The 18,802-nt window shown below is 36.8% G+C and overlaps 2 protein-coding genes across 9 annotated transcripts in view; one reads left to right on the top strand and one right to left on the bottom strand.

The window, feature by feature from the left end:
- LOC106083935 (complexin) overlaps window positions 1-18,802 on the top strand; it is a 774,169-nt gene that overhangs the window by 689,023 nt on the left and 66,344 nt on the right. The window lies entirely within an intron of this gene.
- On the bottom strand, window positions 8,172-14,844 carry LOC106083934 (neprilysin-3). Its single transcript, XM_013247257.2, has 2 exons — window positions 12,942-14,844; window positions 8,172-9,137 (listed from the first exon to the last, which is right to left on the bottom strand). The coding sequence occupies exons 1-2, from the start codon at window positions 13,909-13,911 to the stop codon at window positions 8,215-8,217; spliced, it is 1,893 nt and encodes a 630-aa protein (XP_013102711.2). The 5' UTR covers window positions 13,912-14,844; the 3' UTR covers window positions 8,172-8,214.

The raw sequence follows: 18,802 nt of genomic DNA, 5'->3' as shown, positions 1-18,802 counted from the left end.
ACAAATCAAATCAAGAACAGCAGCTCTACGAATTCCCCATTTTTCCGCTACTGCCAACTATTGATTTTGAAACAAACAAATAAACAAACCTAGAGAGAGAAAAAAAAAAGAAACACTTTAAGCTATTTGGTAAACGATGTAAAGTGTTAAAGTGGCATCACAATGCAGCATGAACATCTCTTGTTTTATTCACAACTGTAGTAGGGGGGGTATCCATTGGAATCGAATGGTTGAACTGACATTCCGCACACAACATAACCGGTACAAGTACCATGCTACACCAGCGCACCAAACAACTACAACTAGTACTATCAGCAAAAGTATTATCTTCATCATCGTCAGCAGAATCATCATCAGCGTCATTTGCATGCATGAAACGTGTCAACAATTGCTTTTGTAGAGTAAAAATCTCTTCTCTACAATGTGTGTCATGTTTGCTAGCATATTCTTGATGGAGGGAGATGCGAATGAATAGAGTGATGGGTTGTAGGGGGAGGTGGGGTGTCAGGTTTATAAGGATAGAGTAGAAAGTTTAAGGTCCTTTGTAAATAAATGTCAACATGAACCAGAATATAGCTTAAGTTTTTCAAGTAGTTTTCAAAGACATATATGCAATATTTGAGTATAATGAAGCATACTTTTAGGATTGTGAAAACTAAAACATCATTCTGCATTTGAAGACTTGCTCTTCAACGAAACGAAGCAAACAATGCCAATGACAATTGACAGTAATTTGGTACAATGATAGGGATTATTAAGGCATTTGCTAACTAAAGTAAAATTCACAACTAAGATTTACTTGGAAATCAACATGTTTTAAATATGGAATAGAGGGCTTTGCAAATTATGCATATGCTTTAAAAGCAAATGGAATTTATGTGATTAGACAAATTTTAATAAATTTATATACCCTTAGTAATTAACGCATCAAGAAAGATATTGGAAGTAACAATATGCCAACTTAAATGTAACATTGGTTATTTATTGTAGTATACCTTTAGGAGTTTTCAAAAAGCGAGAATGAAGTATACTTTTGGCAAATGTTTTAAATTAATTGATATACCAATTGTCTTAAAATAGATTTGTCCTGTATCCAAATTACATTTAAACTTTAAGTCTAAAGCCAGGTGCTGAATTTATTTTCTATGTTATTGCGAAAATACACTAGTCATAAGTTTTCTTTGTATTATATCTTATTTTGCTTCAATTTTATTAAAAATAAATAAAAGCGTGCTAAGTTCGGCCGGGCCGAATCTTGTACACCCACCACCATGGATTCTGCTAAAAATTTATACAAAATAATCTTAGTTGAAGGGCATAACTTTATTCTATATACCAAACTTCTGTCAAACCAGCAAAAATTAAAGCTTCAAGGAACCGAACAAGGATAATCTAGAGACCGGCTTACTTGGGAGGTATATCAGGTTATAAGCTGATTTGGACCCTATTTGATACAGTTGTTGGAATTCGTAACAGAAAACCACATGCTCAATTTCGACCAAATCAGACAGAAATTGCGGCTTGTCAGAGCTCGAGAAGTCAAATCGGGAGATTGGTTTATATGGGAGCTATATCAGGTTATAGACCGATTTGGATCGTACTTAGCATAAATGTTGACAGTCATAACAGAACACCACATCCAAAATTTCATCCAAATCGGACGAAATTTGTGGTTTCCAGGGGCTCAGGAAGTCAAATCGGGAGATCGGTTTAAATGGGAGCACAGAGGTTAGCATGTCCGCCTATGACGCTTAACGCCTGGATTCAAATCCTGGCGAGACCACCAGTAAAAATTTTTCAGCGGTGGTTTTCCCCTCCTAATGCTGGCAACATTTGTGAGGTACTATGCCATGTAAATCTTTTCTCCAAAGATGTGTCACACTGCGGCACGCCGTTCGGACTCTGCTTTAAGAAGTAGGCCCCTTATCATTGAGCCTTAACTTGAATCGGACTGCACTCATTGATATGTGAGAAGTTTTCTTCTGTTCCTTAGTGGAATGTTCATGGGCAAACTTTGCATTTTTTGAACTGATATGGTCCATTTGCCGACCCCAATAACCTACATCAATATTAAGTACCTGTGCAAAATTTCAAGCAGTTAGCTTTACCCGTTCGACCGCTATCGTGATTTCGACAGACGGAGGGACAGGACTAGATCGAATCAGAACGTCGAGACGATCCAGAATATATATACGTTGTGGGGTCGCAGATCAATATTTCGAGGAATGATTAGGTGGTGGGTATAAAAAAGACTCAATCAACATCAACTTACATTTGAATTTGTGCATAACTGGAGGCCGCCGTAGAGCAGAGGTAAGCATGTCCGCTTATGACGCCCAGTACCTGAATTTATATCTGGGCGCGAACATCCGAAAAATTTTCAGCGGTGGTTATCCCCTTACTAATGCTGGCTACATTTGTGAGGTATCTTGCCATGTTGAAACTGCTCTTCCAAGTGGTGTCGCTATGCGGCACGCCTTACGGACTCGACATACAATAGGAGACCCCTTATCACTGTACTCATTGATATGAGAGAAGTATCCCCTGTTCCTAAATATTGTAAAATGTTCATGTAGTAGTAGTAGTATTACTTCTAAGGGATGTAAGTCGGTTAGGATTATAAACAGGCGACATCGGTCCATGTTTAGATATAGTTTCCATGTAAACCTATTTCTTCAGCTATTAATGTTTTCTAAAACTTTACTGAGTAGAGTTCAAATCGGTATTTCAACTTATTATGTTCAACTTATTAGTTCCCATATTAAACGATATCCCAATTCGACTTCTTGTTATCCTAGAGGGTATTGTTGTCAAAAGTGGCTGTAGTTAACCCTATACCACTTCTGTGGTACAGGGTATTATAACGACCCTACAAAGTATATATATTTCGGATCGTCGTAAAATTCTAAGACGATTTAACGATGTCCATGGGTCTGTCCATCTGTCCGTCCGTCTGTTGTATTCACCTAACAGCCTTCAAAAATTGAGATATTGAGCTGAAATTTGGCACGGTTACGTCTTTTTGATGGACGCTGGTTAAGTTCTTGAACGGGGTAAAGCGGAATATATTTACATATAGCTGCTATATAGACCGATTTTCCTATAAAGGGTCTAATGCCTATAAAAAATTTATTTTTCATACGATTTTGCTGAAACGGTGAGTAGCTTAGGGCTTCCCTACAACTAAATATGGTTCAGATCGGACTATATTGAGATATAGCTGCCATATAGACCGATCTCCAGATAAAGGGTCTAAAGCCCATAAAAGCTATATTTTTTAACCGATTTCGCTGAAATTTGAAACATTGAGTAGTTTTATGCCTATTAACATAGGACTTAAATAAGGGTCAAATCGGACTATATATAGGTATAGCTGCCATATACACCGATCTCCAGATTAAGTGTCTAAAGCCCATAAAAGCTTTATTTTTTGACCGATTTCGCTGAAATTTGAAACAATGAGTTGCTTTACGCCTCCTAAAATAGGACCAAATGTGGTTCAGATCGGACTATATTTAGATATTGCTGCTATATAGACCGATCTGCCGATAAAGGGTCTGAAGCCCATAAAAGCTCTATTTATTACCGGATTTCGCTGAAATTTGAAGCAGTGGGCAGTCTTAGTTCTCCCGACATCCGTCCCAAATATAGTTCGCATCGGACTATATTTAGATATAGCTGCCATACAGACCGATATCCCGATAAAGGGTCTGAAGCGAATAAAAGCTTTTTTTTTATTTGATTTCGCTGAAATTTGAAACATTAAGTAGTTTTAGGCCACCCGCTATCCGACCCAAATGTGGAAAAGATCAGACTGTATTTAGATATAGCTGTCATATATAGCGATATACCGATTAAGGGCCTGCAGCTCATAAAAGCTTTATTTATTACCAGATTTTGTTGAAATTTTAAATGAAAAATTGAACAGTGACTTATACTTATTAGACCATTCAATATCTATGTCGAATTTGGGTGCATCGGATTCTGACGAAAGGGGAACTTTGGATACCCACCACCTTCGGGTATCCTTTACTTGTTTTTCATATAATTTGTTATTATAACTTTTTATGACAAAATCGTTCAATGTGACCAATTTTTCCTAACGGGTTGATTCATATCCACAGGGAGAAACTGTTATGTGATTTCATGATTTGATTCCCTTATAAACCAACCTCGCGATTTACATCTTAAGTCCAAATCACACTTTGGTGTTGCTCCGATTTTGCCAAATGTATTTGCCGAAGTTTTTCTTTTCAAAAAATCCAAGAAAACAAAGGTTTAAAGGTCATTTCTACTTCTTTTGCAATAGATGGCTTTGATATCTTATACACCATAATGGCCCCCGTGAACGTTTTTTTATGACATAAAAATTAAATATACAGATTTACATAAATGTTTAATAACATTACGCCAAGTACCAATGAGAAACAAAATATGTTACGAATAATTAACATTGATCTCTGTACATATTATGATGGGGGAAAATGCATTAACATTTGTGCGTAATTAATTATTTATAGATTTTTGAGTAGTGTATGCTTCATTTCTTTGAAATGGCCATTAGTTACCCCCTACTTTTGACCACAACAATTTACAATTGTAATCCTTGGAAACTATTTTCAATGTTGATTGTTTTTGCTAACAAAAGCTGATTGATTGGTTTTCAAATCAATTAATTTTCCATGATCAAAGTAAAGGTTTAAAGCAATATTACCATTTAAGGATATCAAGCTTAAATACTTCAATAAATGCTATGGTTTTATTTTTTAATTTACCTCGTAAATAATAATGAGCAGGTAAACCATATTATATCATGGCAAACCGATTGCATAAAGATATTAATTGGTCAAGTGTTAATGCAGTTCATAAAAATTAACATATAAATTAATTACTTATATAAAACATAAATGCTGGAACGCAAGTCCCTGCCACAAATTAAATTTCTGGTAACTATAATAGGAAAAACCCTAAGGTTTTTATAGCAGTTATTGAAAAAAATGACTACCCTTTATTAACATATACTTGTTGTTCAGTTAGCGTATTTGTGGTAACTTTGAAAAAAAAAGAGTACAAAAAAATTTTAAATTATTTTAAATGCTACTGCAGTAGACCACAAATCGTATATTTGCACTTGTAGCTTTCATGATATCATAATACAATTAAGATTTAGTTAAAACTGAGCACGAGATTAACAGCGATTTGAATTTATTAACACTTTTCTAAGCAATTCAAAGTTTGGAAAGGAGATGCAGAATAATTTTAACGCACTGAATGAGTTTTCTAAAATTTATTCACCCACTGTGACGATATATAGTATTATGTCTTCGACATGTTCATTGCGGCAATCCAACATCGCACTCACTTAGTCACTTTTTGTAGGGATAATATGAAACCCCAATGATTATGCAAACTCGTAACCAAATCTTCTACCGATATCCTTAGTTAAATTTTAAAGGTAATATTCGATGAAAAGTTTTTTCGAAATTTTCTTGGGGTTTCCAAATTCAGGTACTCAGCCCTATATTCACATTGGATTATCTATTCACTAAGTTGGCTTGCGATTAAAACTAAATCCCTAGTAGATTGGTCTTCTCTAAAATATCAAGTATTCCTTGTTCCTTAATGACTATTGATAAACATTAAATTAAAAATTCAAATTGCATTTTACATTCCTTCTTTTTTGTTGTTGTATTGCTACAATAACAACTTATACATTGATAAAATAATTGGTAAACTACCGTAATTACACTTGTAATGATAGAAGTAATTTTGCCAACATAAAAAATACAATCAATATATGTCGCTTATGACATATTTTCTTAGGCATGATAGCTAACAAACATCATTAAATGTAAGGATTAAAAAAATAACTTTTTCTATTATGAAATAAAGAACAATAAAGGGACCTAATAAGATTATGAACCGATTTGGACCTTACATGGTAAAGATGTTTATGGTCTTAGCTGATATTTTGCGAAATATCAGCCTACTTGTACACCCAGAGAAATGTTGATACCAAACATGCTCATCTCTGTACCATACGGTTTTGAAAGTAAAGCAACACGTCGTGGTACAAAAACAATACCGGATGGTTTGGATTAAAGATGAAATGATTAGTACCGTTTGGTATTAGCCTTGTATCTAACTGGTATTGGTTTTAATACCAATCTGTTATTGGTTTTAGTACCAAACCGTGATTCAGTATTCCAGCCCCTAATGAACAAAAAACAAGTAACAGCGTGCTAAGTTCGCCCGGGGCGAATCTTATATACCCTCCACCATGGATCGCATTTGTGGAGTTCTATGCGTAGTATCTCTTTTTAGGCAAACGAAGAATATTGAATAAGAACTGTTATGCTATTGGAGCTATATCAAGTTATAGTCCGATTCGGAATATAAATGAATGCTGAACATTGTAGAAGACATTGTGTAAAATTTCAGTTCATTCGGATAAGAATTGCGCCTTATATGGGCTCAAGGAACTAAATCGGGAGATCAGTTTAAATACAATCCCATGGCAGCCGGTTATATGTACCAGATTGACCCGATGATTGATTCAAGCTATTCATCGATTCTGACCATATAAGACACGTATGTTGAAGGCCATGAGAGCAGCCTTTGTACAATATTTATGCCAAATCGGATCAAGAAGTCAAGATACCAGATCGGTTTATATGGCAGCTATATCAGGTTATGTAACGATTTGCGTCATACTTGCGTCAAGAAGTCAAGACCCAAGATCGTTTATATGGCAGCTATATCAAAACATGAACCGATTTGAACCATACTTAGTGCAGTTGTTGTAAGTGATACCAAAACACCATGGGCAAAATTTCAGTCAAATCGGTTGAGAATTGTGCGCTGTACTGGCTCAAGAAGTCAAGACCCAAGATCGGTTTATATGGCAGCTATATCAAAACATGATCCGATTTGGCCCATTTACATTCCCAACCGACCTGCACTAATAAAAAGTATTTGTGCAAAATTTCAAGCGGCTAGCTTTACTCCTTTGAAAGTTAGCGTGCTTTCGACAGACAGGCGGACGGACTGACATGGCTAGATCGACTTAAAATGTAATGAAGATCAAGAATATATATACTTTGCTTAAAAGTTAGCACTTTTTTTAAGAATTTTGTCTTCCACTTCCACTCCACAAAAATAATATTTCTTGAAAATTTCTATGCGGTTCCCTTTTTATTCACTTGAAATATTGATTGGCAACGTAGCTTTCTTTTACCAATTCTCAATGATGTGCTGTGAATTTAAAGCAAAGTTTTTGTGAAAACTTTCCTGCTTACTTTGTGGGTTACTTCCCACTTTTGTAAATGTTCAGGCCCTACGGTTGTTGCCTTAGTTACGTACAAAATGTTAAAACCCATACACAAAAGGGGCCAATAACAACTATAAAGCAATAGAAAAAGTTAATACCCACAACGACAATGAGGGGAGTGAAGATGGATATTACTATGCTATGCTATCACAGCAAGTAGCAAGTATCAGTTTATATTGGAATTCAGCCACAATTACTTTAAAGTGCTGCAAGGATATATGAGCAATATCGACAGAGCACTTATACGTACATTTGATGAGCCCTCTGAGTGCCGCCAAGCCAGACGAAGGGAATCACGAAATAAATATTATTAAATATAACCACCCTCGTGCTGCTAAATGTTCACCCAAAGGGGCCATCTACATTTGATTTTATAAGCGCTAGTACAGTTTTATCCTTCAAAGGAGTGGTTGAAAATATAATTTGAAATTCCTAATGAAATTTTAATGTATTTTGGTAGTTTTTTTTTTTTTCTTCTCTGTTGGACAAATGAATGACAAACAGAATAATCAAAATCGAAAAGGATAAATGTGACATTAGAGCGTTAAGCTTTAGCCCTAAACTGTCGGAAGTAAAAAGCTTTACGCTCTGGTGGTCGTTAGCGCGGTAATCGCTGTATTTTGCTACCTTCCTAATGCCTCCAAAAGGGATTTTGGCCATTAATCCACTGTTATTATTGAAGAGCAGACGCAATCATTAGCATTAACTTTTCGGCTTGTTTTTAAAAACCCGTGTTTCCAAATAAATTTAAGCAAAATTGCTGAACTTTTAGATAAACTGAATAAGAGAATGAGAGGTAAAAAAGGAGTATCAAAAAAGAAAATGAAACAAAGTTAACGCATACATTACAGTTTTTCAAATTTTATTTAAATTCACTTTAAATCTTACAATAAAGAACACTTATTAGGCATATACAAAGTGTCGCGTGGCTGACATTGGAAAACTTGTTGAAACTCTTTGGATTGTTTCAAAAAAGCATGAACAATCTCTCGTCGTTCGGGCATAAGATTTAATTGACAATCCACCAAAGAGCTGGCCACAAAGTAAAGTTTTTCCATGGATAACTGTAGACGTCCAGCGTTTAAAAGACGATCAATTTTCTGTATGAATTCATCATCACGTTGCAGCCATTGCTTGTAGGTATACCAGGCTTGTTGCTGAGCCAAGAGCTTTAATATCAAATCGTTAATATTGAAATTTCTAGTTGTTGAGCCCTGTTGCTGACGTCCCAGACAACGTTCAAAGGCAGCAAATTGGCGCTCCGAGTCCATACTTCTCCATGCGCCTGGCGTCACATAGCTGCCACCAATCATAACTTCAGCGAATTTCTGTCCCATCAGCACATAATTGAGGGGTACACTCAAATTCTGTTGCTCTTGCATCAAATTGTTGATGGTCAAGAAAGTCTGCATAAAAGTTCGCGAACTTTGAGTAACTTGAGCCACAGAACTAGTGCTGGGTTTCGCCTCACTTTCCACCTTGCTGCGTTGAGCCACAAATCGCTGAGCCTTCTCCATATTGCGATAGAAATTACGTTTGGTTATTGAAAGCGATTCGTATTCGGCATCTAATTTGGCATCACCATTTAGGGTGAAGTGCATAATGCGACCTAAAAATAACTTTGAGTTTTGCTGAGTGATTTCATCAATCCAAGGGGTGTTGGCTAAAAGTTGATCATATGCTTGTCCCAATTCCGAGTACATTTGTGCCATTTGCACCTTATTGATGGCAGAACGTTGTACAATGTGACGATAGACAGGTCCGAAATAGGTTTCGGTTAACATTTGACAATCCGAGGGGGTTTTATCTAAAGCAGAAAGAGAAAAATATAAAATAGAAAAGGGAAACAATTTAGTACAATATTTTACATTTCCTTGCAATATTTAGGGCACAAGACTAACTTATTCTTAATAAAAATTTAATTTAGTATTTGTCAACTATAGTTTAATTCACAAAAAATTGTGAAGTACATTTAAAAGAAAACTTAAATTGCGTAATTTAATGTAGAAAAATTGTCTCAAATTATTGAAGTAACATTTAAAATATGTTTTTGTTTTCATCCCGATAACTTTTTATCCACCTATCCTTTATGCTGAAAGCCGTAAGTTTTCACTTTACGTTTTTGCTTAATGAGGTGTTACCACTGATTGAAGCATAAAAAAACTTTCTATGGCAGCCATCTTCAAAGTTGTAAGATCATCTACCAACGACAAGAAGTCTCATAGTAGGGTCATAATATATACGAGAATATTTGAGGGTCCATCTGCTGTTATGTAGTTATTTTGACCAACGTATAACGGGCAAGCTACGCTATATTCACTAAAAGCCTAATACGATCAAGCAAACGTGCATCCTTAAATTAAAATCAAGTTAAAGACCATAGTAGAAGTCATTGTGTAAAATTTCAGCCAAATCTATTGTAGTAAGAATTTCGCACTTTAGGGACTGAAGACACGTATGTTACAGGTCATGAAAAAAGCCGTTGTACAAAATTTCAGCTAAATCGAATAATAATTGCGCCCTCTAGTGGCTCAAGAAGTCAAGACCCCAGATCGATTTATATGGCAGCTATATCAGGTTATGGACCGATTTGAACTCTTCTTAGCACAGTTGGTGAGAGTCATAATAAAACATCTCAGGCAAAATTTCAGCCAAATTGGATAATAATTGCGTCCTCTAGAGGCTCAAGAATTCAAGACCCCAGATCGCTTTATATGGCATCTATATCAGGTTATGAACCGATTTGAACTATTCTTAGCACAGTTGTTGAAAGTCATAACAAAACACCTCATGCAAAATTTCAGCCAAATCGGATAATAATTGCGTCCCCTAGCGGCTCAAGAATTCAAGAACCCAGATCGGTTTATATGGCAGCTATATCAAAACGTAGATCGATATAGCCCATTTACAATCCCAACCGACCTACACTAATAAGAAGTATATTTGCAAAATTTCAAGCGGCTGGCTTTACTCCTTCAAAAGTTAGCTTGTTTTCGACATACAGACGGACGGACATGGCTAGTTCGAATATATATTCGAATAGAATATATATACTTTATGGGGTCTTAGACGAATATTTCGAAGACTGACGAAATTAGTATATCCCCATCCTATGGTGGGTGGTATAATAAAATCAAGCGATCAGTTCATTTATCATAGCGCAGAGGTTAGCATGTCCGCCTATGGATTCGAATCCTGCCGAAAACATCAGAAACAAATTTTCGGCTTTGGTTATCCCCACCCAATGCTAGCGACATTTGTTAGGTGCTATGTTATGTAGAAACTTCTTTCGAATGATTCATGTGGACCGAATTTTGTGTGTTTGTCAAAAAAACTGTAAAAAGCTCGCGATTTAAAATTCCTAGAGTTATACCTATCCTATAAGTATAAATTGGATCTTACGATTATTGAGATATCAATCAATTTAGGCAGAGTTGTGCATGAAACAATGCGAATCAACTTTCGGATGAATCCGTACAAAATTGTAGTGACTGCCGTTCTGTAATTGAAAATCGCCGATATATCTGGGAGCCATGTTGAGTTCTAAGCCTATTCTAGGAAATGAAGCCAAGATTTAAATTTTGTGGAAATCGACCGCGAATAGGAACTTGGAAGTGCAAAATGGGCGATTTATATATGGCACACCACACTCCAAAATAACGATATAAGATTCGCCAGGAAACAGATTTTAAAAATTAATTAGTTTTATTATTCGTTGCTATTGGCTCGCTCAAGATCATATATTAAATAAAACACTGATGTTTTTGTTTATATTCTTGTTTCAATTATTTATTTTTCCAATATTTGGATACAACGTCAATGATCTTCCTCAGGAATTATTATTATCCAGAAACAGCGTAGTTTCGTATTTTCGCCATATATAGATTAAGATTTTGAAAGGGCTTAATCAGACCATATTTAGATATAGCAGTCATAAAGAAAAATTCTACGATTTGAGATCTTCAGTTCAAAAAAGGCGCATTCATTGCCCGATTTAATATGGAACAGTGAGTTTTAGACCATCCGTGGAGAACGTATTTCTGAATTCAAAAACCGCCTTTTAGAGCAGACGAGATTACGAGACTATGAACTTCCTAACACATTCCAGGATAACTGGAAGTATGGGCGCGCCTCTAGCGACATGTAAGCTAAGTCTTCAGGATCAGGCCCGAAGGGCAACGAATGACAGATGGTCACAAAAGAGGAGTTGTGAACACTCCATAACTATGTGACCTAATCTAGACTTGAATAGGTCTATCGCTTTGCTGTCGCTGGTTAGAACAGACGTCGCAGTAATTGTGTCCGTCATGACTGGTAACTTTCTGATCGCAAATCATGCTAACTGACAGAAAGTTGGAAGTAACGACTTTAGCAGAAGCTGTAAGGAAGTAGTTGGGCAGAATAATGACACACCATCCAACCGATCTAATTGCTCTCCCTCTAATTTGGTCTGCACATGCTCTGCGATTTAAAGCATAAGAGCAGTACAAATACCGAATGGGAGCAATGATATCAGCGTGATTGTGTGTCATTAACTTGTATGTTCCGCACTGAAATTCAGAAAGAATTCCATTTTAGTTTCACATTTCTTTAAGAACTTGTCTGATTTAGTGGATGTGAACATTTGCAAGTTGTTGAGATTCTTCAAGCGTTATCAATGGTTCAACGTTAGAAAGTAGAGGGCATATCGTTTCCTGTGCCTGTAGTATCACAATTAACGAAAACGTCCAAGTGAGTCTAATGGCAGACTGCCACATAAACCTAACCTAACATAACCTAGACTACTTGATATTCGGGAATGATATGTAGACCGATCTCTTAGATAGAGTTATTGAGCCCATTTAATGCACACATTTCATCCTACTTTTATGGAAATTTGAAGAAGTTAATTATACAACCGACTTCCGATAGCAATACAGTTATCACATAAACCTAGTGATTAGTGTTATACATCTTGACGCCTGTGCCTAATATGGTTTAGATCAGACCATATTTGGAAATAGATTTAATAATATTTATAACTCGATATAAACACCAATTGGAAGAGGGAGCCGCTTTGGACTGATTGGGTTCAGATCTCTTCTCTTCATTCTCAAATAAGAGTGAACGCCTAGGACGCTGAACACCTGATTTCTAATTCCGACAAAAGCACCAGAAAAACAATCAATCATGAGAAACTTCTCTACGAACGCCGGTCGGACTCGATATGAAAAGGAGGTCCTTATTATTGAGCTAAAACTTTACTCGTAGTGAACTTATTGATATGAGAGAAGCATCATCTGTTCCTCAACGAAATATTCACGTACAAATTTTATGTACTCGCATTATATGTTTGTGATGGTGGGAAGCCAAAATTCGGAAATTTGGACCCACTAGGGCTCCAAATTCGACAGAAGTATTGGAAAACACTTCAACATTGTCTGCATATCTCTATACGTTTAAAAGTTCCAGAATTATTTCCGAGATTTTCGTTTTGGCAACACTTAAGCCATGTTTACATTTGGTAGGTTTTTTTTTGCACTTGTTAATAATAAATTACGCTTAAATTCATAATACTTTAATTATTTTGTTAAATCTGCTAGCCATTAAAGCTCTTTTAAAACAAACTCACCCATTAAATAATTAATCCACAACCAATTCAAAAATCTCGTCAATGTTGTCGATTCCAACAGCTCAAAGTATTGTATTAGCTTGGGTAAATCCATGACAATAACCGTATCTGTGGCCTTTAAAGGTTTTCCCATAACTTTGCGAAAATAGTTATCCCAATCCAAGGGAGGCACTGAACCAAAATTCAATCCCTTAAAATCCTCATAGGAATACTCCTTAAGCTTTTCATCAGTGGCCACTGTGATTTTCATAATATCCCTGGCATTACGCTCAAAATTCAATATCTCCAAGGATGCCAAACGACCACGTCCAGCATCGACGTTATATGCTTGCATTACCTCACCCAATAGCTGTTCGAATTTTCTCAGTGTATAGCGTAGTATATCGTCTGGACGTATTTCCACCACACGCTTGTTTGAACGCAATTCGATTTGGGTCTTAAAGAAATAGGGCACACCTGACTCATGGAAAACACTTAAAACCTGCAACCAAGTCATATTGCGACGCTTTCGCAGCATTGCTATGGAATCATCGACGGCTGGCCAGCCACCAGATAAACGATACATTAAAGTGCTCTTCAGGTGTTCTATGAGACGGGCATTCTGACATGAGTCGTAAAAATGCTTAACTTTCAATTCGGCATCCATGAGTTCCTCCTCGTTTTGCAGCTCTAGAAATTTATTGAACTTCAATTGCTCCTGTTGCAGGCGTTTGTCCTGCTGTGCCTTGTTGGAGGAGGCATTCAAAGAGCGTCCACAGACATAGGAGAAAAAATCATCACAGGGCTTTTTCGTTAAATCCAGCCAGGACTCCAGCTCATAGGAGAAACGTAAAATTTCATTTTCTATGGCTGGCTTATCGATGTTGGCAGCAGACACCCGCATCATCCCGATGGGTGTAGTGATGGCACCCAATAGCAGCCATAATGTCAGAGCCATCATCAGCCTGGTACAGATATCAGGGGACAACATATTGGCTAGAGTAAAAGTTTATCGGAATTGGGGTTTGTTTTTTGTTTCTCAATTTTTAGTACTTAAATTTCCAATAATAAAAATATTTTCTTTTTTACTTTGGTTTTTGCAAACAACACCTTGAGCAAAGGAAACTTTCTTAATAACACTGTGGCACTAGATAATATCGTTGGTGCAGTGTGGAGGGCGAATTTCGAATTTTTTTTTTTGTCTTTGACTTTGTTAAAATTCACTTTGCATCTAACCCCATTTGCAATTCATGCAGCAGCATAAGTTAACACTTTCGTTACAGAATAACAACTAACCGGCTGCTGTTATAGAATTCGACAAAAAACTTGCTGGGCGTTTTTCTCTACCAATGGGTTTGTGTGTGTGTGGGGGGAGACCTTTGCCCGTTACTTCTAAGTTTTCGGTTTCTTTAGCATTTAAAATTTTTATGGAGGAAACACAAAAACATTCACTTTTGCGCTTTGCGGTTTTTTTTGCGCGCTCACTGTAATCTTTGGCAATTGTTCTTTGCTTCCGGTTTTAACCTTGTTTTTAATTAAATTTTTTAACCACACAACCAACTGCAGCTGTTAGACAGCATTGCTTTGCATTGTGGTTGTGTCTTTAGTCAATGGTTACGAGGAAAAAAGCTGTTGTTCACTCTGGTGATTTTCATTAGGTTTCCTTGGTTCATGCGGTTTTCGTCATTAGGGTTGCAGGAAGTATTACCATCACCATCGCCACCACCACAAGCCGCCCAATGCAATGTCTGTCTGTCTTTATGTGTCTGTCGTTTCTATGTTTCCTTCGTGGAAATTTGTTTTATTGGAAAATTCAAGAAACGTTTTCAAGATTTCTGTTGTTTTTAGCGTTTGCGCTTATCCCCTACTAATGAATAATCTGTCGAAGAAGAGCCCAAGAATTCAATTAAAGCTCAAATGCCATTCGTGCTCGGTGCCCATCGATGATAGTGATAGTGCTTTCTGACAACAATGTACAGACGATAAGACTTGGCTTGAGGTTAATTGTGTTTCAAATGATCAAAGCAAAATATAAAAAATAATAAACAGAAGAGCAAAAACAACACCAATGACATATTTCAAGCGACTGAGTTTCACCCAAACCTGCAGTTTTTGTTTTTGCTTTTTTTTATGAAATACACACAAATCTTTTTGTAAAACCTACTTTAATGGCTGACCGTGTATTGCACACAAGCCACAAACGAATCTAGCAATCAAGCAATTCTTCTTAATTTATAGCCATCCAATGATCTTGACTTTCTTGACATAAAATTTGTAATGGTTTAATTTCCAATTGGCTTATCAGTTTTTATTGCTTCAAAGAACATTTACTAAAGGGATTAGCTATGGGTGATCAATCGAACGTATTACTTGAGAAATATGTTTATTGTAATCGAAATGTATTGACATATGTTTAGTAAAACATATCAACAGATCCAGACTGGAGATTAGCTAAACTTAGTTGGCAATTACAGGTCAATAATAATGATAGGAACGTTCCCTTTTCAACTATCCTTAGGTAGAGTAGAACAGGTAGTATTAATCTTTTGTTATAAAACAGGAGTGGAGTATCATCGAAGTGTAGAGTATGTGCGAAATCCAGTAAGCTAATAGAAACAAGTCGAAACTGTGGCCTATTGAGCCGTCTATAACATAATACCGAAGCATGGCATTTTATAGCGAAAAACCTCTTAACTTTCCTATCTTCGTATCATTCTACACATAAATTTTCATAATGAAAATAAATAAAACCAGTAAAGTTCAGTTGGGCCGAAGATGGATCATAACTGTCTAGGTTTTTGGAACCAAACGGATAAGTTAGCGGTAGTCTGTAATCAAACTAACTTTGATATTTAAATCTATCGCTATAACACTGAAACAGACAGATGCCTTCTAGTTTCCGCCGTTGAACCATCCAGGCCACTTTTGGAACTGAATAACGTGAGAATGTTTACACCCGCTATAAATTAACCTAGATCTCAAGAAATAGGAACCTAAGGTGGTACTTCTTCTTTTTACCAGCGCTGGACTGACGCAGAGCGGATAAGAATTCAGAACCTTGAATTCGTTACCATTTGTCATCCGATGGCCTTTGGGCCTTATCTCGGACATTGTTTTATCCTAGATACAATGCACGAGGTTCCAGGCAGTGTAAATTACGCATTGCCTGAGTCGCTTTATGATAAATAGTAATGTACAACTATTCCTAAAAGAACCGATTGGAACTACGATTGTAATAGAAGTTACATAGACTTCTATACGGATTGGTTCAAACTAGACGACTCGGGGCTCTGAAGAACTTGGACTGGTCATATCGAGATGGTAACCCGACCACTGTAGTATGTAACAAGCGAAGATCCTTGAAATTAAATAAGTGGTGGAATGACTAAGATTAGACGATTGGCATAAATATCTTTTTATACAGACAGACTGCCATTAAACTCCTGGGGAACGTTTTTCTGAATAAGAAAGCCGCCCTCGACCGTCGCAGATCTATCAATGAGCCACAGAGATATCCCCAGGAATTGTAGAGCTGACGCGCCTGCGAGACTAGGAACATTCCAGGGGAACTGAAATCTGTGGATATGTCCCTAACGGCAAGTAAGCTAAGTTTTCAGGATCTGGTCCGAAGGGCAACGAATGATAGATGGTCACAAAAGGGGGGTTGTGAAATTTTTAAATTTATGTGTCCTTTTCTAGGCTTGAAGAGGTCTACCGCTTTGCTTTCGCTGGCTAGAACAGAAGTCTCCATCATGACAGGTCACTCTCAGCTCGGAAAACATGCTTATACACATAAGGTTGTAAGTTACGACTTCTGCAGAACCTGTGAGGATGTCGAGGAAAACTATAGAACATCTGCTGTGTGTTTGAGAAATTTTTGTTTGTTGACCCCTTGAGCTTCCCAACAGATATTAGCCAGTTCATCCATATCAGAGTTTTTCTCACACCATCTCCAAAATTTTCCAAAATCGCTAACACAACGACCAAATATCACGAGTCATCGATGCTGTTTCAGAAGTCAAGGGGAGTTGACCCCAAAGAACGGTGGGATTGGAAACAAATTTCGTGGAAATAAGTGTCAGTTTTTGAACGGATAACATATCTTAATAGCCCCCAGGCCCATGGGCTGGCCTTCAAATTGGTGGACCTTGTAGTGTCAAGGTGGCTGACACTACAACGTTTTATTCGTGCTGTCAAAAGCGCATATACGACCCGATTTTTTTTTTACTGGAAAATGCTCAACCTTCAAAACATGCTTTTGTGGATATTTTTAAAGCGTCCAAGACATTCGACTAACAAAATATTTTTTTTGTTTTTATAGAAATTTCCGCAAATGCTGATCTCTTTATTTGCTGCTTATGATTTATGAAGGCATGTTGTAACTGATTTTCAATATTCTATCTGATCTGAAGAGTTGGCAACATTTGCTATATTTTTTGCCGCATTATATACTAAGGTTCGATTCTTCAGCCAAAAGTTATGCGAGCTGGAAATCCATAAATGTGAAAAAGGGAATTGTTAGCAGTTTTTAACCAAAAAAGATAATTTCATTGTTTCGCCTATAAAAAAAAGTTGACCTAAAGCTTTCAATTATACTTATTGTACTATAATGAGGTTAAACGTAGCTGCAAGTTTTAAAGACAACTTTTAAAATGTATATTGGCTCTAGTAGGAGATATATGCAGAGATATGTGTGTAAAATCAATTTGTGTTTGTTTGTGTGTTCCTAATAGACTCAGAAACGGCTGAACCGATTTTCTTGAAATTTGCACTGATGGTGCATAATGATCCCGTGGTGAAGGGGGAGCGGACCCTCCCCCTTACCCTAATTTTTAGAAACGTCAGATCTAGGAGATGGGTGGTGCGATTTACAATCTACAAACAAAAATTTGGTATCCCAATTCCGGATGAGGTACCTAGGGGTAGAATACGAGTCTGATATACATTTTCAAAGCCAAGTCAATGAGTGGCCGCCCATCCCCCAAAACACTCCCCAAACCGGTCATGTTTGCGGACTATGGAAAAATGAGGCTCAAATGAAAGGTATTTGGGAGTAGACCGTGAATCTGATATCAACAGACCAACTGTTTAGGGCACATCGCACCACCATAACAACCCCCAAAAAGGACGTATTTGCTCACCAAGACAATAAAAGGTATTTGAGATTAAAAAACGAATTTGATAACCAATCTTGGGACCATGTGTTTGGAGGACGCCTCACCCTGTAAACGCACCTTAAACCAATGGCAATATATGGTTTAAATAAATGGTGTTTGAGAGAAGAGCACGACGCTGACATTTTTTCAGGGCCAAGTGTCTGGGGGACCACCTCACCCCCGAAAACACCCCTAAATCAGACATGAGAATATCGGGCTGAAATAAGGCATTTTAAGAATGGAGTACATCTTACATCCAAACATAATTTCATAGACCAATAAAGATCATATGGGATTCAGATAAAGGCAATTATATTGTTAAACTGTTAGTCAAGCGATATACTATTTTTGTAGCATGGTATTTCACTAAAAGCTCTTTAATTGTCGAAAATAAATATTCAAAGGAAAATTTTTGTTCCCTATAAAGTAAAAGAAGGCGCTGCGGAGCAGGCCCGGTTCAGCTAGTTACTTATATTAACCAGTATATCCACTCATTCAATAGACTTCAGTCGGAAATGGCCAAAAAGTTTAGTAATGTTTTATATCATTAACTCGTCTCTCGCATTCAGTATCACTAAAAGACTCATAAAATGTCATATCTAAGGTCCATATAAATCGAATAAATCATAAATTTATTATAAGACGTATTTTAAATGCCATAAAGTTATCGTATACCTGTCTTTATACTTCCCGAACTGGAAGAAAAAGTAATTCCAACACTAATAA

Source organism: Stomoxys calcitrans, chromosome 2 (assembly GCF_963082655.1).
Source record: "Stomoxys calcitrans chromosome 2, idStoCalc2.1, whole genome shotgun sequence".
In the NCBI taxonomy this organism is placed as follows: Eukaryota; Metazoa; Arthropoda; class Insecta; order Diptera; family Muscidae; genus Stomoxys; species Stomoxys calcitrans.
The sequence above is the reverse complement of the archived record's forward strand: the minus strand, read 5'-3'. Positions and strand labels throughout refer to the sequence as shown.

Excerpts from the sequence above, each read along its gene's own strand:
- LOC106083934 (XM_013247257.2), bottom strand. The coding sequence starts at position 13,911 with ATGTTGTCCCCTGATATCTGTACCAGGCTGATGATGGCTCTGACATTA. Across the intron at positions 9,138-12,941 it reads GTGGATTAATTATTTAATGG|ATAAAACCCCCTCGGATTGT; the intron begins GTGAGTTTGTTT and ends TTTCTGCTTTAG.